Source organism: Lactuca sativa, chromosome 2 (assembly GCF_002870075.4).
Source record: "Lactuca sativa cultivar Salinas chromosome 2, Lsat_Salinas_v11, whole genome shotgun sequence".
NCBI classification, from domain to species: domain Eukaryota; kingdom Viridiplantae; phylum Streptophyta; class Magnoliopsida; order Asterales; family Asteraceae; genus Lactuca; species Lactuca sativa.
Window position 1 is genome coordinate 105433578 of NC_056624.2, and position 24559 is coordinate 105458136.

Genomic DNA, 24559 nt, shown 5'->3' on the forward strand with positions numbered 1-24559 from the left:
TTGACCCTCCCGGTGAGAGTGGAGAATTTTGTGGTTTTCTATGATGCATCCATCACCGGATTGTAAGTGGTCCTCATGCAGAGAAGATGGGTGATAGACTACGCATCACGGTAGCTGAAGCCTCATGAGTCGAGATATCCCATGCATGATCTTGATTTGGGAGCAATGGTGTTCACTTTCAAGATCTGGAGGAATTACCTCAATGGGGTCCGCTGTACCATTTACATGGACCACAAGAGCTTGAGACACATCATGGATCTAGCAAACCTGAACATGAGGCAGCACGGGGGGCTGGACATAGTCAAGGATTATGACTGCATGATCCTTTAACATCTGGGTAAAGCGAATGTGGTGGTGGATGCCTTAAGCCACAAGTTGGATGGATCTTCGGTTCCGACATCTTGTATGAGGATTTTTGTGGAATCTCCAATATTGGGATTGATCAGAGAGGCCCGGGCTAAGGGGTGCGAGAGGAAAATTGGAAGATTGAAAGGATTAGGGGCGAGATCACCCAGTTTGTTCAGGACAGTCGTGGGTTGTTGACCTGCTGCGGTCGGGCATGGGTTCCGGTGTCTATCGGGATCAGACAGATCGCGCTGGAGGTGGCTCATAAGTCTCGTTTCTCTATTCACTCGGGGGCCACTGTTAGGCGTGTCGAACCCAACAAATGATAGGGGTACGGTATACTCCAAAAGAATCCCACTGTATTACACTAAGAGGTAGTACAAGGCAAGTAGGGTCGATCCACAGAGACACGGGATAATTAGTCTATACCTCTTTGCGCAAGGTACTATGGTCACCAACAGTAAAGAGGGGGGTTTTGAATTCAATGACTAAACAACAAATTAAAAACACACGTAATTAGCTAAATGAGTGAATTAAATTCAGATTTTGTAAGGGATCCAACTTCATGTATGACAACTTAGCAATGTGACTCAAAGATGACACAATATCTGTTCAGTTCTATCTAAGTTGGTACTTGAAAGTGTTAATAAGCTCTAACACTTCCCATTCACCACATTAATTAACCAAAACAAGCTCTTTGATTAACCCTAACCTTACTAACCTAATCTAAACAAGCTCTTAGAATTAGATTAAAAGACCGCATGAAGTTTTATGTGAATGTTCCCAACAACACCCAATACTCCTCACAAGCTAGGGAGTGTAAGAGCGTATGATTAAGATTTACACTAAATTCATTCAATAGAGATCAATTTAATGCTTGTTACTTGTTCAATTTCACAAAACAATTACGGATTTTGTAAAAGAGATAATTTGAATGACCTAACCCTAATTCAAATGGCCAATAAGAATCACAATCAGAATCAAACATTCGATTAAAGCAAAATCAAATTCATTAGATAGAAATTGAAAACAAACATCATGTCATATGATTGAAATCACTACCAAGAAGTCAAAACATGAATTTGGAGAAACTAGGGTTCTAGCCACACATGGCTAGAACAAGATCACAAGTTTAAAAGATGGAAATGTATGCAATTACAACTTATAAATACTAGAAATAATATTTCCAAATGATTGCTAATCAAACCCTTGCAAAAACCTTCGAAAATCCTTCTCCAAATGTGCTCTGATATGTTGTGTGTCTGTAAAAATGGCGTTTAACTCGTAATATGAAAGATAGTAAAAACTGCCAAAAGTTGGTTTCTGGGTCAAACACGTCCATGCTTCTTCGCAGTGTAAATCCAACACGGCCCGTGTACCTCTCTGACTCCAATTCAAAACTTGATTTTCCAACTTTTTCGTTCTTTTCCCGATCATCCCGAAATCCTCACCAATGCTTCCTGGCACTTCCCAAAGCGCGTTCCAATCTCCGGTTTACCTGAAAATACATGAAAGTGTGCAAATAAGGTTGTTCTGGAGACTAACATGAAATATGATGAAATGCAAGACAAATGAAGGACAATTATGCTATATAGACGCATAAGAAGGGACTAAAATATGTGCAAAATGGTGCACAAAATGCACCTAACAAATCTCCCCAAGCTTATACCTTTCTTGTCCCCAAGAAAGAACAAGAACCAGACAAAACAGGATGATTTCTAGATGGCAAGAATAAACATAGAGAAAAAAGGGACAGAAGGATCCTAAAGGCTAGGAATGAATGCATACAATGAAAACCATGAAAAAGAAAAAAAAATATGTACAAAAGCACTAAAGAAGCAAAATGTACCAAAAATAAGTTTAAGACACAAGTAAATCATCTATATAAGTACGATCAGGCTTTACATCAATGTGGCTCCAATCGCTAATGCCTAGGCAACCATCCTACTTCCTTCCACATATCACAGACTCCCAAAGTGAAGAAGACCCAAAACGATGTAACCCAATAACCCAACCATAGTTTTATTTAAACTCCATACCTTAATTAGCTTTATAGGTGAAAATAACAGAGTCCGGATCTCATGTCCTTAAGACTAGATGGTCAAGAATCAGAATCGACGCATCCTTAAGAACCCGTCACGGCGAATCAGCTTTCGCTGAAACAGTGAGCCCACCCGAAGGGCCCCAGCTCCTATGCTTTCACTTTTCGAGAGCCACAAGTATCATATCACACAGTTCTTCATTCACCAGATTTGACTTCGAGATGGCTTTAATTTTGATTAAACTTGGATTTGTATCTTCTTTTTGAGCTTTGAATTCTTCAATCAACTTTTGAATTTTTGAAAGTTTATTTGATTAAGTGCATCTTTTTTTTTTATTTGGGTACTGGATATGACAGTTGTACCCATTCTTCTTTCTTGACTGTGTGGATCTGATACTTAAGCTCTCTGTTACTGCAAGGGTAACGCGTGTCAACAAATAGGCCCGTGTTCTGTGGGTCTAGAGTTGCTGATAAAGATTCTTTTTAAACATTCAGAAGCAAATCATCCTAAAGTTGTTATTACCGCCCAACAAAACGTTTCAGTATGCCATTTAAGGCTGGGGTCTCGAATTACGGTGTTTGGGTCCCCTAATTATGATAGCTGATTCTACACTTCCAGTAACTATCCGGTCACCTTAGTATTTTTTTTTTTGAGTTCTCGATTTCCCACTTCATGGAGCTATTTTATGTAAAGAATTTCATCATCTTGTACTCTTTTTTTTTGAAAATATGCATGAATATGAAAAATGAAAAGGATGCATGGATATGAAAAATGAAAAAGGCACCTAATGTACAACTCTACCCCTCCCCAAGCTTAAAGATAAGCATTGTCGCTAATGCTTGGAGAGGGCGGAAGAACCTATTGCGGAGGAGGAGGAGGATAAGGAAAATAATCGGAGTTTTGGGTCCAAGCCCAAAAGTCCTCCTCATGTTTACGTTGGCGCTCTTGATCCCGAGCGTATTGAGTGGTGAAAGAAGAAAAACTTTGAGTCATGCTTGCGGGATCTTGATTGTAAGTGTCGAGGTGGGTATGTATCGATTTAAATTGATCCATATATTGCTGGTGATAGGCTGGGCGTCCAACTTGATGGGATGAGCTGGCACCACCCATAGGAGGAGAATTTTGTAGTTCTGCCCCACCACTCTCGTCACTTTCTCCATCTTCCTCTTCTTCCACTTCAGAGAAGGAGTCGGGGAAGAGATATGGTGTGATTTGCCAGGGGGTGAAGTTGTTAGGTTGCTTGAGGGTAAGGATATCCCGGTTCTCAGGGGTGATGAGGAGCCTTGGTTCGTGGTTTTGACCTATGGTCCAATTATGGTTCCCGTCCTCCGCCCGAAACATTCTAATAGACTTAAGGACTCCCGTTGTAAGGTAGGTCTCACCAGGTAGAGGCTGGTGAATTCCAGGATATGGGGCCCCGACTGGAGCACTTTTGGAAAATAAAGTGACAATGTCACCACAAGATATTTTTCCGGACCATGATGTGCTAAGGTGGGTGAGTTTGTTACACAGGAATGAGCCATAGTAAGGAATGAGATTATCATCTGGGTGGGCCATAGCATATAGTATTTTGAGCTCAATGGCGCTAATGGTGCTTTTTTCTTCTCTATGGACAACAAGTGAAGCAATAATCCTATGGGCCACTTTCATCATAGGGTGGATGAGAGATGAGGCCTTATCCGAACTTGAGACATAGGGAAGCTGACGCGTAAGGTCGGTCCACCATGTAAGATCACTATATCCTGGGATTGGTTCATTGGGGCCAAAGGTGTGTTCTGTGGGGGCCCCGTGGTCCAAATAGACTAAAGACAAAAACTTGGCTGTTGGAACTTTATAGCTGAGCTCGTGGAACCTTAACAACCCTTTCCATCCAATGTTCCGGAACAAGGTGTGGACTTGGTTGTAAATGTGCAACTCGCGGAGAGATGGAACATGCTCAAATTGTTGGGTAGTATGTGCGCATTGGAGAAAGGCCTCAAGTTTGGCAGCTTGAATGGGGCCAAGACAAACCACACCACCATGGGCCGAATTAGGTGGGGATTGAGACTGGGGTGATGGGGGACCTAGATGGCGGTGATGGGATTCTATGACGACAGGCCAAGGCCTTAGTATGCCTCGGTCGTTCAGAACATTCACCTTCCATATGCAAAAGATGGGGCAAAGATGAAAAGTCAACGAGTCAAAAAGTCAACTGTCGACGGGTCCGGTCAACTGAAGCTTGGCCACCAAAAATTCGCGGGAAACTCAGTTTTTATTGATTTCCAAGTTATTGTCAAGTCTAAAATGACCAGAGATACATGCAATTTGACCTTAAGAACACAAATTCCAAAAGTGAAGAATAGGAAAGAATTTACCAAATCGTTAGTGGAAATGTGTTGTTGTTGGTGAGAAAGACCGTCTTCAACCTCCCGAAGCTTGCCTACATGAAGAATTAAGAACAAAAACACCAAAATTCTATGAAATTTTCGGACCTAGGGTTTGTCAAAACCCCCAAATCCACCATGAAAATGCAATAAGATGGTGTATTAAATGTAGGAGATGAAGTGGGGAAGATGAAAATCAAACCTTTTTGAAGATTTAAACCAAAATCATGAAGAATCAAGGGATTTTTGATGAAAATCGGACCTTGGGGTTTTCTTGGGGGAAAGGGGCTGTTTTGGAATGAGTGTGTGGAAGAATGGGGCAAAAACCTGATTTTTAGCATTAAAAACCACTAGGTCTGATACGCGAACACGACCCGTGTTGGGTCTAAAATATGTGAGATTTGGCTGAACACGACCCATGTTGGTCTTAAGGGAAAAATGACACGGGCCGTGTACCCCTCTGACTGTCGAAGTGCTTGCCATTGATGAACACGACCCGTGTTCATTATAAGGCAAGAGGAACACGGGCCGTGTACCCCTCTGATTGCCACTTCCACTTTTTTTGAACCCAAAAATTTCACTCTCATTCAAATGAAATGTTTTTGCATCCCGAAGTCCGTTTGGTGGTTTTAAACTATGTTTAAATGCATTTGGAACATTGAAAACCCAAAAACTCAAATTGTAACACCCGGATTCCCAGGTATATTAATTATTCCTTTTATTTTTGGAGATTGAGAGGGGACTCGGCGAGTTGGTGTTTAGACTCGCCGAGTGTGGTCGCGGATTAGTATCCGGGTTCACAGCCGGACTCGGCGGGTTCATGAGTGGACTCGGCGAGTCCACACTGTTTAATGAAACCCTAATTTCCTGGGTTTGGGACCTATTTAAAGGCCCTTAGGGCCATCATTTGCGGCTACCAAACCCCAGAGAGAAACCCTAAGAGATCTAGAGCGTTTGTGAGGAAGGAGAGGCCATTCTTGATCTTTTTGTTGGTGTATTTGCAAGAAAGAGGTGACCAAGGCAAGAGGAGGCTGAAGGAGGTGCGATTTTGGTGACTTCAGAGTTCATAGAGTTCATATTGAGGCATTTATTCGGACCTTCTTCAGTTTTGGTGTTGATTCTTAGAGTTAGGGTTTTCTAACCCCCTTTAGAGGATGGATAAGTGGAGCAATTGGTCCCTTCTCGAGTCTATGCTTTGGATCTGGACCCAAAGAGGTGTGGAGACCTTAACCATTGGAGCTTTATGAGTTATTTTGGGAGCCATGGGCTTAGGATGTCATTTTTGGGGCTAAACCACCAAGTTAGACCATTTAGATGTTATATGAGTGTCAAGGTTTGAACTTTACGTGATTATCATGCTTGGGAAGGTCAGATCTATGGATTAAAGGAACAGATCTGACCTCAGGAGGTCTATGGAGGTTGTGCATGGCATGAACTCGCCGAGTCCAAAGATTAGACTCGGTGAGTAGGGTGAGGGTTTCCCGTAAATCACTCAGTGAGTAGACTTGCTGAGTTGGGGAAATAACTCGGTGAGTCGGGGAGAGTTTGGGGACTGAAGTTCAAGGCGGAGCTCGCCGAGTTGTTCTTGAGAGTCGGCGAGTTGAGTCTGGATGGCCCCGCGATTCATGCCAGGTGTGACTCGTTGAGTAAGGGGAGGGACTCGACGTGCCAAAAGGGACTAAGAGAGTCAGTAGACAAGTGTAGACTCGCCGAGTCACCCAAGTGCACTCGACGAGTCGGGTCAAAGTTTGACCGTTGACTTTTGTTGACTTTTAGGGTTGGGTCAACAATGTGGCCTTTGAGCTGATAGAGGGGTAAAATGGTCTTTCACCTAGAGAGGGTTGAGTCTAGTCTCGAGAGTTATATTTATGAGAATATTTACTTTGTGTGATTAGGCGGAGGCTAGATCATATTTCTACCGAGTCAGAGATATACTGAGACATCTGAGGTGAGTCTTCTCACTATACTTTATGTAGTGTAGTAACAGAGTTATGTGGCAGAGTATTCTAGAGTTATATGCCAGTGTATTTGTATGATATTATGTGTTGTGATTTATTGTGATATGTGATATGCACGATTCGGAGTTTAAAGAGTTAGGACCAGTGGGTCCACGGAGTTATGGGACCAAGAGGGTCCTACAGAGATATACGACCAGAGGGTCAACAGAGTTACAGCCTTGAGTGGCTGATATGTGTTTATGTGGTATTTTTGGGAACTCACTAAGCATTTATGCTTACAATGTTAAGTGTGGTGTTTCAGGTACTAGTGATGATCGCGGGAAGGCGCCGACATGACTCGTACACACGCACACTGGAGTTCATATGTTTTGATCTTGGGGGTTTTGTATTGAGATAGTGATGATACAATATTTTAAAATGTTGATGTAATTGAAAATACATGGTTTTTAAAATGTGAAAAATTGTTTGAATTTTTACGGTGTTACACAAAGAAATGGAAATTGTTTTTTTAAGAAAAACAAAAATACCGCCGGGTTGCCTCCCGGTTAGGCGCCCTTGTTTTAAGTCGTTGGCTCGACGTTGCCCCCGCATATGCTTCATTCTAAGTATGTGGGCCTCCCCAACACATCAATCTTCTTGCCACCTCTTTCAATGGATCCTTCAACCTTCCTTTGGCTTTCTTTTTTCGCACAAACCAAAAAGAACTTAAACCTTTAATATCAGAGATTGTCCACTCAGTCCTTTTTTGGTATTTGTTCAGCTGGGTTATCAACTCGTTCTCTTCCTGCTTCGATAGTTTATTTGAGTTGTTAACCGTCTGAGTGCTCTCCTAATCAACATTTATTATCATTAAGGGTTTGGTGGAGTTTTTGCTCCTGAATCTTGTGCTTGTTCCACCGGTGGAAGGAATTTGGCTTTGGTAGTAGGTGGCTTGGGTTTCATATCATCAGTCCTCATATGCTTCTTGTCATCAATCAACTCCAAAATCTCCAGCACCTCATTATTCATATCAAACTCCTTTGCAATCTCTTTGGCTTTGTCCCTATCTAGTTTTTGTGACAAAACTAACTCTAGAAATTCATTGTTAGACAAATTTAATCCCTTTTTAGTTGAGGGCTGGATCAAATTCACAAGATTGACAGATTGAACATCGGAAGGAACCTTTTTTGCTTCATGAACATTGAAGTTGATAACTTCACCATCAAATTCCATACTTAAAGTTCCATTGTAGACATTAATATTTTTTAGATGTTTTAAGGAAAAGTCTACATAAAAGTATGGAACTTGAACTTGGAGAGTCATCATCTCCCATATCTAAGACATAAAAATCAGCCGGGAAAACAAATTCATTAACTTGCACTAACACGTCCTCCAATACACCTTTTGGATGTACCAAAGACCGGTCGGCAAGTTGGATGATCATACTGGTTTTGGTCAATGTTCCTAAACCAATTGAGTTAAAGATAGAATATGGTAGGACATTTATGGATGCACCTAGATCGAGCATGGCTCAAGGTACATAAAGATTCCCCAATTTGCATGGCACGGTAAAGACACCAGGATCATTGCACTTTGGGGGCATCCTCTTTTGCAAAACCGCAGATACATTTTCCCCAAATTTTACAATTTGGTTTCCTTTCAATTTCTTTTTAGATACACAAAGATCCTTAAGGAACCTTACATACCTAGGTACCTGCTTGATGGCCTCGAGGAGTGTGATGTTAATGTGAACTTTCTGGAACATTTGCAGAATCTTACTCTCCTCCCGTTCTTTCTTTGTGCTCTTTAATCGTTCGGGAAATGGAGCAGGTGTGGCTTTAGACTCAGTGACGAAGGGCTTCTTTTCGGTTTTTTTATCTTCCTTCTTATCTTTTTTGGTTGCCTCTTCTACCACTATTTCTTCTTCTTCTTGACCAACCGACACTTTTGGACCATCGTAGCTCTTTCCACCTCTCAAAGTGATGGTACACACGATGTGCCTTGGGTTCGTTTCTGTTTGGGCGGGCAACTTTCCTTGAGATTCTATTTTGCTTACAAAAATAGCAAGCTGTGAAACTTGTTGCTCCAAATTCTTTATACTTGCTTTTGTCTCTTGTTGGAAAGTTTGGGTGCTAGTGGCCAAACTCTTCACTATGTCCTCTAAGGACATGCTTGATGAACCTGCTTGTTGAGGAGGGTGTTGTGGCTGCCTTGGCTGAAAGTTCTGTGGTGGAAAAGGTGGTCTTTGTTGGTATTGATTTGGTTGACTTGGGTGATAACTTCCCTGTTGATTTCCTCCCCAACCTTGATTATTGTTCCGTCTTTGGTTGCCCCGTGGTTGATCGTATCCTCTTTGATTTGATCTGGAATAGCCTCCCATGGCTTTTGCTTCTTCATATTCCTCATCTTGAAGTTGAGGGCACATGTCAGTTGGGTGCCCTACTTGATTATATATACCACAAGGGCAAGGTGTGGGTTGCACACCCTTGTCTTTAGCCAACATCATTACAACGTTTGTAAGCTCGGACAATTGAGCTTCAATTTGAGGAGTTTGGACTTCCTTTACACCTCGGGGTGCATCCGTGTACCATTCTTCATCATGAGTTGAATGCTTAAAATCTTCAGCCATGTTCTTGATTAAGTTGTGGATTTCGGTGGGAGTCTTGTCGGGTAAAGATCTGCCACTGGAGGCATTAAGAAGTATTCTTTCCATTGGAGTCATGCCTTCAATGAAGTATTGGAGAAGCTGATACACGGTAATTCCATGTTTAGGACAACGGGCACACAGTTTCTTGAATCTCTCTCAATATGTGTGGAAATCCTCTCTCTTATGTTTCTTGATTCCAATGATTTCCCTCCGTAGGGCTGAAGCTTTCATCTCTGGGAAGTATTTATCCAAAAACAACCTTGCAAGATATACCCAAGTAGTTACCATCCCTGGTGGGAGGTCATAAAGCCAGTCTTTGGCTACATCTTGCACTACGAAGGGGAATTCCCTAAGCTTGATTTGATCCTCCGTGACATTGTGTGGTTTCATGCCCATACATACAACATGGAACTCGGTGAGGAACTTGTGAGGGTCTTCATTTTCCAAACCTATAAAGGAAGGAAGTAGGTGGATGAGTCCGGATTTAAGTTCAAGATTTTTGGTTGCCGGATATGCGATGAAAAGAGGTTGTTGAGTAACCTCTTGCCTTGACCATTGAGGTAGAGTTTGCTCAGGTGGTGGGTGTGGAGGTGGATTCCCTCCATGGTTATCTCCCATTGTGTGAGTAGTGGTTGAAGTTTTTGTGGGTGTAGTGTTTAGGGTATTATAGGTAGGTGAAGAGGGTGGAGTGGTATTTTTGGGTGAGGATGGTTGAGATGAGAGTGATAGGCTTTCTGTCTCGGATGTGGATATAGTTGAGAATGGTATGTCCTCCCAAATGTTGATGACCATGGGAGTAGATGATGAAGAAGTCCCGAAAACCGGTTGCCTCTTACGAAGCTTGGCTTGCTTCCGTATTCTCCTTACAGTCTTCTCTATCACCGAATCAAGTGGTAATGGTGTATCTATACGAAAAGATCTAGGAATAAAAAATTAGTAACATCGTGTACCCAACAACGACACCAATTTGTTAGGCGTGTCAAACCCAACACATGATAGGGGTACGCTACACTCCAAAAGAATCCCACTATATTGCACTAAATGGAAGTACAAGGCAAGTATGGTCGATCCACAGAGACACGAGATAATTAGTCTATACCTCTTTGCGCAAGGTACTGTGGTCACCAACAATAAAGAGGGGGGGTTTAGAATTCAATGACTAAACAACAAATTAAAAACACACGTAATCAGCTAAATGATTGAATTAAATTCAGATTTTGTAAGGGATCCAACTTCATGTATGACGACTTAGCAATGTGACTCAAAGATGACACAATATCTGTTCAGTTCTATCTAAGTTGGTACTTGAAAGTGTTAATAAGCTCTAACACTTCCCATTCACCACATTAATTAACCAAAACAAGCTCTTTGATTAACCCTAACCTTACTAACCTAATCTAAACAAGCTCTTAGAATTAGATTAAAAGACCGCATGAAGTTTTATGTGAATGTTCCCAACAACACCCAATACTCCTCACAAGCTAGGGAGTGTAAGAGCGTATGATTAAGATTTACACTAAATTCATTCAATAGAGATCAATTTAATGCTTGTTACTTGTTCAATTTCACAAAACAATTACGGATTTTGTAAAAGAGATAATTTGAATGACCTAACCCTAATTCAAATGGCCAATAAGAATCACAATCAGAATCAAACATTCGATTAAAGCAAAATCAAATTCATTAGATAGAAATTGAAAACAAACATCATGTCATATGATTGAAATCACTACCAAGAAGTCAAAACATGAATTTGGAGAAACTAGGGTTCTAGCCACACATGGCTAGAACAAGATCACAAGTTTAAAAGATGGAAATGTATGCAATTACAACTTACAAATAATAAAAATAATATTTCCAAATGATTGCTAATCAAACCCTTGCAAAAACCTTCGAATATCCTTCTCCAAATATGCTTTGATATGTTGTGTGTCTGTAAAAATGGCCCTTAACCCGTAATATGAAAGATAGGAAAAACTGCCAAAAGTTGGTTTCTGGGTCAAACACGGCCCGTGTTGGACATAAGGTAAAAATGACACGGCCTGTGTTCAACTTGGTCAATAGCCTCTTCTTTTCTGGTCAACATGGCCCGTGCTTCTTTGTAGTGTAAATCCAACATGGCCCGTGTACCTCTCTGACTCCAATTCCAAACTTGATTTTTCCAACTTTTTCGTTCTTCCCCCGATCATCCTGAAATCCTCACCAATGCTTCCCGACACCTCCCAAAGCGCGTTCGAACCTCCGGTTTACCTGAAAAAGACATCAAAAATGTGCAAATAAGGTTGTTCTAGAGACTAACATGAAATATGATGAAATACAAGACAAATGAAGGACAATTATGCTAAATAGATGCATAAGAAGGGACTAAAATATGTGCAAAATGGTGCTCAAAATGCACCTAACAGCCACCAAGATGTACTGGGATCTGAGTTTGAGTAACTGGTGACCGTGCATGAAGTGAGAGATCGCTTGATACGTCGAGAGGTGCTTGACCTGCAGGATGGTAAAGGTTGAGCATCAGAGGCCACATGGAAAGCTGCAGCCTCTGGAGATTCCCATGTGGAAATGGGAGCAGATCATGATGGACTTTATTACTAAGTTACTGAGCACGCACGAAGGGATATGATGCGATATGGGTCATCTTCGACTGATTAACCAAGAGCCCCCATTTTATGGCTATTTGGAAGAGTTCGTCAGCCGAGAAGTTGGCCGATGTGTATCTCTGCGAGATCGTTGCTCGCCATAGGGTGTCGGTCTCTATTGTGTCAGACCGTGATGTTTGATTCACCTCCTATTTCTGAAAGAAGTTCCTTGAGGAACTGGGCACGAGATTGCATTTCAGCACCGCTTACCATCCGCAGACAGACGGCCAAAGTGAGCGGATCATTCAGACCCTCGAGGATATATTGAGAGCCTGCGTCATTGACTTCGGTGGGAGCTAGGATTCCCACCTACCCCTTGTAGAGTTCTCGTACAGCAAAAGCTTTCATTCCAACATTGGTGCTCCACCTTTCGAGCTGTTGTATGGTCGAAGATGTTGTACCCCCATCTGTTGGGGCGAGGTTTGCCACATAGTCATGGGTCGGACCGAGGTGATTCTATAGACTACCAAGAAGATTCAACAGATCATGCAGCGATTGTAGACTGCTCAGAGTCAACAGAAAAGTTATGCCGACCGACACTGATCCGAGTTGGAGTTCCAGGTTGGCGATATGGTGATGCTGAAGGTCTCAACTAGGAAGGGTGTAATATGCTCCGGGAAGAGGGGAAAGTTAGGTCCCCGATATATTGGACCGTTTCGGCTTATTGCCAGGTTTGGTGGTGTGGCATCCAGACTGGACCTTCCAGAGGAGCTCTGCCAGATTCATAGCACTTCCACGTTTCGCAATTACAGAAGTGAGTATTGGATGAGGAGGCGGTGGTGTCATTGGATGACATTCAGGTTGACGAAGGCCTGAATTTTATTGAGCAGCCAGTAGTTGTCTTGGAAAGGAAGAAAAAGGTTCTGCGTAACAAGGAGACACCTTTAGTAAAGGTATAGCGGCGACATCGGAAGGGATCCGAGTGGACCTGGGAGCCGGAGTCCGAGATGCGGGAGCATTATCCAGATCTGTTTGCTGCATCATACTTCGAGGACGAAGTCTAGGTAAACTGGGGGAGAGTTGTAACATCCCGAATTAACAGATATTTCGAATCCTCCCTTTATTATCATCCTTGTCATTTTTAGTCCTTGGGGATAGGAGGGTGTAGCCATGAGATGCCCTAATGGCTAAAGTTGTAACTTTAGATTAGTAGGAGTACGCTACACGTACATAAGGGTACGATGAGCGTAATAAGCGTGCCCTAGTACGCTTGGCGTACACTTGTGTATGCTGGGCATACTAACGTTAGGGGAAAACCATAATATTTACAGTTTGGGTAGTCTGTAAGCGCCCTTATAAGCTCATAACCCTCTACCATTTCAGCCTCCATAGTCTTGAGCATTTTTCCCCAAACCCTAACCTCTCTCTTGAGTGTGTGAGCTAAAAGTATGTGTTTTGAGTAGTTTAATAAGAAGAAGTTGAATCAAGGTGTCGGAGAAGTGAGACAAGCTTGAAGATTTGAGATTATCTTGTCCTCTAGAAGCTCCAGGAGGTAAAAAGCTTCTACATATGTTTGTATGATGTAGATCTTGCCTTGATAGCTTTATGACACCTTTCTTGTCCCAAAAAGTCTCAATATTGTGCATGTTATGTTTTAGACATGTTAAGCTGTCATTTCAGACCCTAGGAGGGGTTATAAGTGATAAAAATGTGGTCCCAATGGCTAAAAGTGTCCCATGCAAATGGTAGAAAGGTATTAATGGATTAAGACCTTGCATTAAGGACTTTCTGGACGTCCAAAGTCATAAAGTTTGAGACTTTATGGTTCTAAGACACATTTGGTCCATGGAACTAGAATTTAGGCTTACATGCTTAATCCATTAAGCACTTATTGGGGTTTTGGTACAGCTTGCGTACGACCCACATAGAGAGCAGTACGCCCAGCATACTGAGTCAACGTCCCTATTTTCCAGTCAACACAAGACTCGTTTACGCCCCGCATAACCTTGGGGTATGCCTCGCATATGCCCTCTGATGGGTTTTCGCGAGTTGGGCTTCAGATTTGGGCCACCTTTGGGCCAGTTTGGTTTGGGGCCTTGCTGGAAATTATGAATGATAATGTTTTGGACCAATTTTGGAAATGGGCCATAGGATGAGGCCCCATTTTAAGAGTGGGCCCAATTTGGAAAATTGGGCCAAATATGGGCCTTGTATATTTGGACCTTTTAGATCATGGATTTGGAATTGGGCCTTGGCCCAAATTAGAGAAAGGGAAAAACAGACTGTTATCCTATGTTGAACCCATAGTCAATATTGATAATCCAACTGTTGATTAGTGTTCGTTTATTGTGATAGTTCAGGATTTTCGGTGAGTCAGCAGTTAGAGGATTACAATTCAGTTCGGCATTATGAGGTGAGTTTTCCTCACTGTACTAAAGGGTCAAAGGCACCAAGGCCAGCCCTTTGGATCATTAACCTGATTATAGTATGCTTGTATGCGGTTATGATATGTTAGATCGGTATCCTGGTAGATAGGATGTTGTTATGATGTTATGATCTATTAGATCGGTATCGTGGTAGATAGAATGTTGTTGTGTTGTTATGATTTGTTAGATCGATATCCTGGTAGATAGGATAATGTTATGCCTAGGGATTTGTACGATATGTTCTTGTTTGTTGATTGTTTATGTGTTAAGAGTATGTTGGCATATATGTGTGTATGGTTGGGTTGAGGAGGTCCTGCTTTGTGCTGAAGGCCAACATACCCAGGGCTGCCCGAATAGACTGAAGGCCCTACGAGGCGGTCCAGTAAGGCCGAAGGCCTGTCGAGCAGTCCGGATAGGTTGTATGCCCTACGAGGCGGTCCAGTCATGCTGAAGGCTCGAGAGCGGTCCAGATAGGCTGTAGGCCCTGCGGGGCGGTCCAGTCAGGCTGAAGGCTCAGTATACATGTTGTTATGTTATCTGTTTGGGTGTTGGTACTTTGGGGGAAACTCACTAAGATTTGGGCTTACAATTTGGTTTATTGTTTCAGGTACTATAGAGGATCGCGGGAAGACGAAGGCTTGATCGTGCACCTCCGCATGTTTTGTGGTATGATTTATGGGAATTAATCTGATGAAAAACTATTTTGAAAACAATTTGTAATAAATTGTGTTTTTGGATGTTTGAAAAAGTTTAAATTTATTTGTGAAATTAATGGATGTTACAACAACTCTCCCCCACCTAAATAAGAATTTGTCCTCGAAATCATTCCTTGCTACGTCCTCCTCCGCTACACGATCCTGCCTAAACTTCCTGAATTCTGAGTAAGTATTAAGATTTATCCCATACCGACAACCGCCTCCCAAACCTACCATCCAAGCCATGCCTTGGTAGAAATTGCTTATACCTTCGAAGGAATGAACCTTAACACCCTGCCCTCTGCCCAAACGAAGAAATTTTGGCTGCCCTACCTAAGAACTAAAACAACTACCTTACTCTAGCCGACTGGAAGACCTCATAACATAGAGATAACCACCTAAAACAGGAACTTCCTAAGAATATAGCAAAGATTACTCCTTAGTACTATTGATCATTCATTCATCGCACTCATTCCATAGTCCCTGACTAGAAATACCATTCTACTATGCAGAAAGAATGCTCAAAATATACCGATAGTGAATTACACCAAATCCCTGATTTGGAGGTTGCACCTAACAACCTCAAATACGCATTTGACTTCCTAACAAGTCATCACCAACCTGCTGATCCCACGAGCACAAGGATGGTCAATCCAAAAATTCTCACACTGCATCCGAATACCATGTCAGCTCAGGTGTACCTGTAACATCCCAAATTTAAAGACCAAAACTTTCATTTTTGAATTAATATTTTATAAAACATTTTACCAAAACATTGTCAATAAAACAACATATTAAAAAATCATAATGTTGTGTCCCAACACATGACATCAAAAGTAATAAAAATCAGAGTACAATCCCAAAAACCCAATGCGGAAACCATGTGTATGTGATGCACTGCTATACCGCTGGCTCCTTCCCCTTTGACGAAGAGGTACATGAAACCAAAACCAAAACTATAAGCACAAAGCTTAGTGAGTTCCCCCATCATATCACATATAATATCATATCATCGGTATCTTTCAACGAGTAACTACCATCGATATCTTTCAACCGGTATCTGCCATCGGTATCTTTCAACCGGTAATCGTCATCGGTATCTTTCAACTGGTACCTTCCATCGATATCTTTCAACCGGTAACCGGGGACTCTTTTACCCCCACTGTTGTCATACAATATTAAGATATAATCATACAGTCGGGCATATCTGGGTACCGACCTACCCTTCGATCCTAACGACCAATGTTAGGGAAACACTATTCCCTACTACTACCACTAACATACACATTGCATATCATACAGACATATCTTATGACCATATCACATAAACATACCAAGATAATTATCACAGAGACAATTATCCACCAAATACCCCTAATGGTGGGTCGGCATTGTGGCCTTAGACCCACCCCTACTGGAAGGTAACTCACCTCGATGTCGTGCAGTGTCTGAACTGTCTTCAGCGTACAAGTCGACTACCCACGACCCGTCGATCCTTACACGACAATACTTCAAAGTTATTCATTTGAGTATGCAACCCTAACTGGGGTCATACCAATCTAGTCAAAGTCAACATTGGTCAAAGTCAACTTCCAGTTGACCTGACTCGTCGGGTTGGTCTACTAACTCGTCGACTCCATACCCCTCAACTCGATGCAAATCCCCATCTCCACTCGTCGAGTCTGGCAAGAACTCGATAGGTTCTTCTTCGATCTTACGCTCAGTGCCAACTTTATCTGACTCGCCAAGTTCACCTTGAACTCGTTGAGCCCACCTCGCTCTTTGAACACGTCTATTCTACGACTCGCCGAGTTTTATGAACAACTCGTCGAGTCCTTAGGAGATTCCCTTGGACTCGTCGAGCTTGCTCTAAGCACTTGTCAAGTCCCATGACTCCCAGGCCCTCTAATGAGCTTGAACAACTAAGGGACCTTCTCTGCTCTCATCTGGTCCTTTGACAGAAGGATTTAATGGTTATTAGTTATTACACTCCGACTCGTAATCCAAAAATGGCTTAGAAAGCCCCCAAAATCCCAACTCCAAAGATGAATAATCATATAGAAGACCAAGACAAGAGATTTTTACCTTGAATGAACTGGAAATGGAACAAATCCCTTGGATCTTTAAGCCCCAACCTGCACTCCCAAGCTCCATTTCTCTTCTCAAGCTTCACAACCCACCAAAATACACCAAAATGGCCTTAGAGCACACAAACAAGGCTAGGGTTTCGATATACTGTCTTATGGGAGTGATAGGGACGAAGGAGGCTGGGATAAGTTGTTTAAATAAGGTGCAAACCTTGGGATAAGTTGTTTAAATAAGGCCACTTAAACTCTCACGTGGTCATGACTCTACTCGACGAGATGGGCCATCAACTCGTCGAGTCCCAGAACAAATACAAGAAACCTTGAATTAATACATATCGGGAATCAGGTGTTACAGTACCCCACTTGACGGATCGCTCGAGACATGCACAGTGGACTTCATGGCTTAAGATTCCATAACTGATGCCCAACATTGGTAACCAAACTCCTTATAAACAACCCTCAGGCAACCAAATTCTATCATGCAAATACTTTGCAAGTGGCTACTGGTGCACCACTATCATTCCTAATAACCTTTAATTGCTTACATGATCCAACCAGTTGGTCTTCGAATCTCCCGACTCCCACAATGCACTAACACCCAAAAATCCAAGAAAACTAACGGTCCAAGACCTAAGAGTCTCAATCAAAATAGTATCGGGTCTTACCCATATAGATCATACAATCACTGGTTTACGATACATCCTGACACCTGCCATCCACCAAACAATAAGCTTATGGTACTAAACCGATCTTGTCATCATCACCTCCATAGCATGAAGACTCACGAATAGTACTATTTGGAGCTAAAGATACTCAACCATCAGTCCAACAACTTGAAGGAAACCAAACAACATCCCTCTCAATGCTATCCGAACACAACATGAGCCATACTCTTCTACCATGTACAATTCCTCTCACAGCACATACTGATAGCAACGCCAACTAGACGAACCTCAACCGTCATAGAAACATCCTCATGAACAATCGATACAAGATCCCACACCTTGATTGAAACTGAACATATTTCACCATTATGTAACTAGCTCAATAAAACTCCCAAGGTGGTATAGAAATGCTGCCAAAACCTTAGCCTGCTATGCACCAAAATTCCACACCACATCTAAGGGTAACCATACCCAGAAACCAATGAAAAATATACAACACATGGAACTTGAGGGTAGGTAAGTGCATCCATTGAACTTCAAATGACACAACTTGAAATTTTGAAGAACCTCCATTTTTGATGATGCACGAAAAGGCCAACGACCGAGACAACATTAACAACTAACCGAATAACCCAATCCGTTGCTTGCACAATACCCCTGAGAGACTAAACATACCAAAATCTAAAGCTGATTTACCGATCGATACTGGCCACCCTAGAACAATGATAACAATCTATATAATTAATTGGGGAATCCCTCAGCCCTCGATGCTCAACCTGAGCATCCCAAATGCCTCTTGATCTATTCAACGAAATTCTGAAAGGAACCACTGGCTACAACAAGCTCCTTATCCAACATCTTCTTGTCGTGAAGATGACTCTTACATTAATGAACACATACATCTCATGATAACCTGCTATGAACCTCCGTCCTGATGAAATCCTAAAATGAAGTTCTATGTACCCGAACCACAAATCCATATGACCCATTTTGCTCAGATTACGAACTCAACCATAGCAATGATCCTTCAACCAAAATAGTCGGTTCTCCCCCACTTAGGGTTCGAACTACCACCAAATGATGGTGCAGACATAATACATCTCAAACCAGCCTTCTAGATAAGGACCAAGTGAACACAAAGTTATCATGGATCTCTGATGGAAACCTTGAAAACCTCCCAATCATAACCACCACTAATATCAGGATCCCATTCAGATGCACAACAATAATTATGTCCATTCATGACACCATTTCCTCATCAAGAAACAAATGAGCTACCACACACCTCACCTAATTCCCCAACACACAATTCATCGTGGGCATTACTTATAATTATAAGAAGCATCATTCTGTTAGTCAGGATACATTAGAGAGAACATAAGTTGCTCTTACTGATTCACTTGCCTTGGTTCCTAAAACAATCAACTAGGAATTTTCCTAACTAATTTCAAGAAAGCATACCCCTGAGCTCATATTAAAGCAACCATATCACAAAACCCTTTTGTGCATTCCAACCATGCCATACCCATCGACAAAGAAAACCACAATCTTCTAGACTCATGTCGGGACTACATCCCATATCTGAAAATTCCATGTATACTCCCACTTTCCTCCGATCACGGAAAGTTGGAAGTTCATAACCCCTGACTATGATATTGACATCCTAATCCATCTGCCAATCACTGAAACTCTAGCTGCAATCCTCGAGCCAGTTTTCATACTCACTTCCTTCTTGAGTCCCGCGACTCAACTGTCACTACTAGAAGAAGGACCTCCGGACCTTGGAATCAAGTACCTTCCATATTTCTGCACCGTTGAAACCTAACTGGCTTGGCCATTGAGGCCCGAACAATCATCTGACCCATCCTCAAGTTGGACGATCATACCCGATAAACTGATAAAGGTAGAAATATGCCACAACAGATCATGGTGCCAAACCATGCCTCCTTCTTTAACCAGTTGCTTAAAATCCCCCAAATTTTACTCGACTCGAGTATGGATCATGTGATTCCAGTAGTATAGGCCTAATACTACCTTCCACGCCTAACCATACTTTCCTCAAGAATCATCTCGGGTCCTCTAAGTAACCACTCTTGTCTACATCCACCCTATCATTATTATACAAACGTTCTCAAATAAATACCCATCGCTAAACAACATAGGCCAACCCACTACAACACATCCTAGGCTCTCCTAAGCTCTCGACCTCCCCCTGCCATGAGCTGCTGAAGAACTCCTAATAATCTCAGTTAACTACTTCATGAATACAATCACATGCATCAAAGCTTAGATAATCCATCGAGTGAAAGACTCATCCCTACAATGGTTAGAATCAAACGAGACTTGCGCAGTCAGGTCAAATAAATCACTCTGAGATTATTTAACCTATGCCACATGTGAATTAACATATTCACTTAATATTAGCCTCATATCATCATGAGTCCCACAAATCACAAAGCAAGCAACATTTGTGCGGTAACACTGCAAGTCACATCGAAACAGAGGACATCTCAATCACTTACTACTAAGAAAGATTTCAATATAGCATATCATCTAATTCCTCTTAGGTTACAAGGCCTCACATATTAGGCCAATCCATCCGCCAAATATTTCCACAACTGAGAGACGCGAAACACGCTATGGATCTAACTAAACTACTTGGGAAGATCTAAAGCAACCCGGCCCACCCAAGCCAAAACCCTAGAAATGGCAAATGTACCTGGGGCAACCACCACACTACTCCCAACCCTCATATGCATAAGGAACTCCCCTAACATACTCTAACTAGGTCACAAATACAATTACATATCGCTGAAACCATATAATTCTTCGAATGAAAGGTCTCACGCTACAACAGATGGACTCAAACAAGAGCTACGTAATAGAGTTATTATCTAACCTTCTAAATGTATCTAGTCTCAACAATATGTAGCTTAATATACTCGCTCTCTAGTTAGCTGAGGTTAACAAAAACTCTTAAAGCATAAAGCAAGCAGCGATCGAGCATCGAGTATTAAAACAAACATAACCTAAACATGCCATCCTATCATTGACTGATCAGTACTAGCATGCAATTCTACAAGCTCATACAGTAGGCATATAAAGGAATCTCTCTTAGCTTTCTATCATGCAAACTTGAGCAGATCCTTAGGCCTAATCTAGCATGTAATTCATAGATTCACAATTCAAAGCATAACATAAACATGTACGGGTATTTTAGGAAAATATACTTGAGATTGGTCGATTTCATGCAACACGCCCCTTTTCTTTTATTAGAAAACTCTTTTTATAAAACATTTCTTTTTGAAAAATCTACCAAATCCCCATTTTGAATTCAGACAAACCCAAGAGTATGTTCGAATCCTTAAAACCAAGGCTCTAATACCAACTTATAACGTCCCAAAAATAATACCAAAAACTTTCAATTTTTTTAAATAACTAAAACGATTATTCCAAACATATAATTAACCAGAGTAAAATAAAGTGTGTCTAATACATCATGAAACATCTAAGTAGTCATAAAAATTGCAGAGAAATATAGTGTGTATGTGTTGCAATCACCTTGAGCTCTTCCCTGTTGAACCAAAAGTACTTGAAACACAAACTGAAAACCATAAGCACAGAGCTTAATGAGTTCTCTAAATCCTTCCCAACGTCACACAGTCATAACCACTTCATTTCAACAATATTTATATCCACGAAAAGGTAATGAGAAGCTCTACACTTCTATCAAGTCCCCCTTGCTATAAAATTTTCTAAACTAAAATCCAAAATTCATAAAAGGCCCGATCTGCCACTTTATCAATATACCCTTGGGCTCCAAAATACAAACCGAAATCCCAAATCATCTAAGCTACATTACCCACACGAAAAAGGGGGTCTAGGTCTCTTTTCCAAAGGCCCTAAGCCTTATGATGACCGGTCCTAGGGTCACAACACTAAATTATGAAACGATTCAAAATAAGGCATTACATGCTAAGTACATCCAACGTACTCAGCTCTAAGAAGTAGGGTTTGTATATACATATACATATATATATATATATATATATATATATAGAGAGAGAGAGAGAGAGAGAGACCAAACCCTAAGAAGTAGGGTTTAAGGATCCACCACGTACGCTATGTGTACGCGGAGTATGACCAGCATACTAAGCTCCGCCCATGAACGCCCAACGTACACAACGTACGCCCAACGTAGAAAGTCCTTAGCCAAAATCACCAAAACACCACAAAGGGCCAAAATGCAAACAATTATCATACTGGGGGGGTGGGGGATTTAAAAGATAAATACTTGAAAATCGGGATATTACATATATTTAAATGTTTTAGGTATTTCTGATGATCAGGGCTTGTTGAAAGCATGGTTGTACACATGTAGCATTAGGGATTTTCCAGGCATTATTATTATTCATCCTAATTGAATTGTGGAGTAATTTGGTTTGGTCTTTGACCTTTAGGCCTTGCTAATAGGTTGAGGAAGCTGCGTACGTGGGGCGTACATTGTCGTGTATGCCCAACGTACTCATGGAAAGGAAGCGCGGAGGCCAAGCACATACCACCTGCGTACCAGGAGTACGCCCAACGTACGTGTGAAGCTCTTTAAACCCTAAAATTTAGGGTTTACTCACTGTATAAAGAGCATTAGCCCCATTTTTTCAGCCTCCCTTCACCCTCATACAGCCTTCATGAAAACCCTAGCCTACTTTTATGTGTTCTTGTGATTTGAGAGTTTTTGGTGTAGTTTTGATGCTTTGGAAGAGGAAGGAACTTGAAGAAGGAGCAAGGATCCACCAAGAGATCATAGATCCAAAAGATTAGCACCACTTCTGACTTATTTGAGGTATCAAGTTCCAACCTTGGCCATTATATCCTTATATTTGTTTATAGGGGGTGTTTAAAGTTGCTTTTGGACTCCATTGTTGAGGCTTCTGGTATCTTAATGATTTCATACCATAATAGCTATCCTTTTGGGCTCTTAGAGGCACTAAGAGTCATAAAAATCGAACCTTGATGGTTAAGCCACAACCATGCAAGTGTTTGTGGGTCTTAAAGATTGTTAAAAGGACCAAAATCATGTTTTGACCCCAACCTTGCATGCAAGCACATAAAGTTCATGACTTTACGGTTTAGGGGGTCTAAAAGGACCTAGATCTTCAATTTTGACGTAAAGACTTAACGGATTAAGTCATGAATGAAGTCCCAAAGAAGCTGGCCAGTACACTGGGCGTACTCCCTGGTACACCGCACGTACTGGGTCAACCTCCCCATCCTGGTCAAGGCCAGCGTACGTGCTAGGTACGTCGCGCGTACGCATGCAGATTGGGAAAATTGGGCTTTTGGGCCCTAAGAGGATGGGCCTGGACTTTTGGGCCCCATGGCCCACTGTGAAGTATCATTTTGGACTAAGGAATATGGAACTTGAGTATTGGGCCTTTTTGGGCCAAGATTGGACCCTTGAGAATTATTATATTGGACTTGGGAATTTTTGGGCCTGTTTGAAGAAAATAAGGTCTAATTCAGAAACTGGACAATGAGTGGGCCCTTAGGGAATCTTTAATGGACCGTAAGAGAGCTAGGAGTAATAAGCTAGAATTGGGACTTAAGTATGTCCCAGTTGGACCGAAGGGTAAAATGGTCATTTTACCCTGAGTAGTGTTATAGACTCTGATTGAGTGTTATGTGTCTCTGATAGCCGGGAATCATCGGAGTAGCTGTTAGAGACTTCCTCCGCAAGTTTCGACACTCAGTTTACGAGGTGAGTTACCTTCCAGTAGAAATGGGTCTAAGGCACCAAGGCCGACCCATTAGTAGGAGAATGTAGTAAAGATGATTGTCTTTGTGATAACTGTCTGGAATGTTGAATTTATTATATTTATGTGGTAGGATGTTATGATATATTTTTAGTGCTAGTAAGGGTGAAATAGTCCCCGGTTACCGGTTGAAAGATACTGAAGGGGTGGATTGTACCCATGCATGCCTAGGAGTATTATCGTGACACATTATTATGTGATAGTGGTAGAGGTGAAATAGTCCCCGGTTACCTGTTGAAAGATACTGAGGGGGAGGTTAGCTCCCGGTTACTGGTTGAAAGATACCAAAGGAGAGGTTAGCTCTCGGTTACCGGTTGAAAGATACCAAAAGAGAGGTTAGCTCTCGATTACCGATCTAAAGATAGCGAAGGAGAGGTTAGCTCTTGGTTACCGGTTGAAAGGTACCGAAGGGGAGGGTAGTTAACGGCTACCGGTTGGAAGATACCAAGGAATAGACATTATTATGTGGTATGTGGTGTGACGACCCGAAATTTCTATTTTGTACAAACCTTCAATACAATAGAAGTCAGAAAAGTTGTTGTTGAGTTTCAAACTTTTTGGAACAAGTTTGAATATGTTAGGATTTACACTTCGGGTGATAGCAGGAGAGAGGATGCCCTAGAGTATTTTGTGCATCATGAAAGTTTCAAAACTCCACGAGGTTGGAGTTTACGGCTCAAATAATATTTTTGGACCAAAAACTCAACGGACTATATAAAGGGCACTTAGCCATTTTTAGTTCATTTCTTCCATTTCATCTAGAGAAAAGCTCGAATTCTCTCCCAATGATCTTCAATCTTTTGCTCCGTATTGTAAGTACTTCTACTCTAGAGTGTTTTAAAGCTTACTAGATGTTTAGATATGTTAAAAATCACTCAAGAATCACAAGAAGAAGGAGTTTACGGCCCAAGATCTCCTTGGACCTTAAACTCTATTTTGGGTGCCAAAGTGCTCCCA

The 24559-nt window shown here is 41.7% G+C and overlaps 1 protein-coding gene across 1 annotated transcript; it reads right to left on the minus strand.

The window, feature by feature from the left end:
• Positions 1–8218: 8218 nt before the first annotated feature.
• Positions 8219–9409, minus strand: LOC111881734 (uncharacterized). Its single transcript, XM_023878127.1, has one exon. The coding sequence runs from the start codon at positions 9407–9409 to the stop codon at positions 8219–8221; it is 1191 nt and encodes a 396-aa protein (XP_023733895.1).
• Between the last annotated feature and the right edge of the window lie 15150 nt (positions 9410–24559).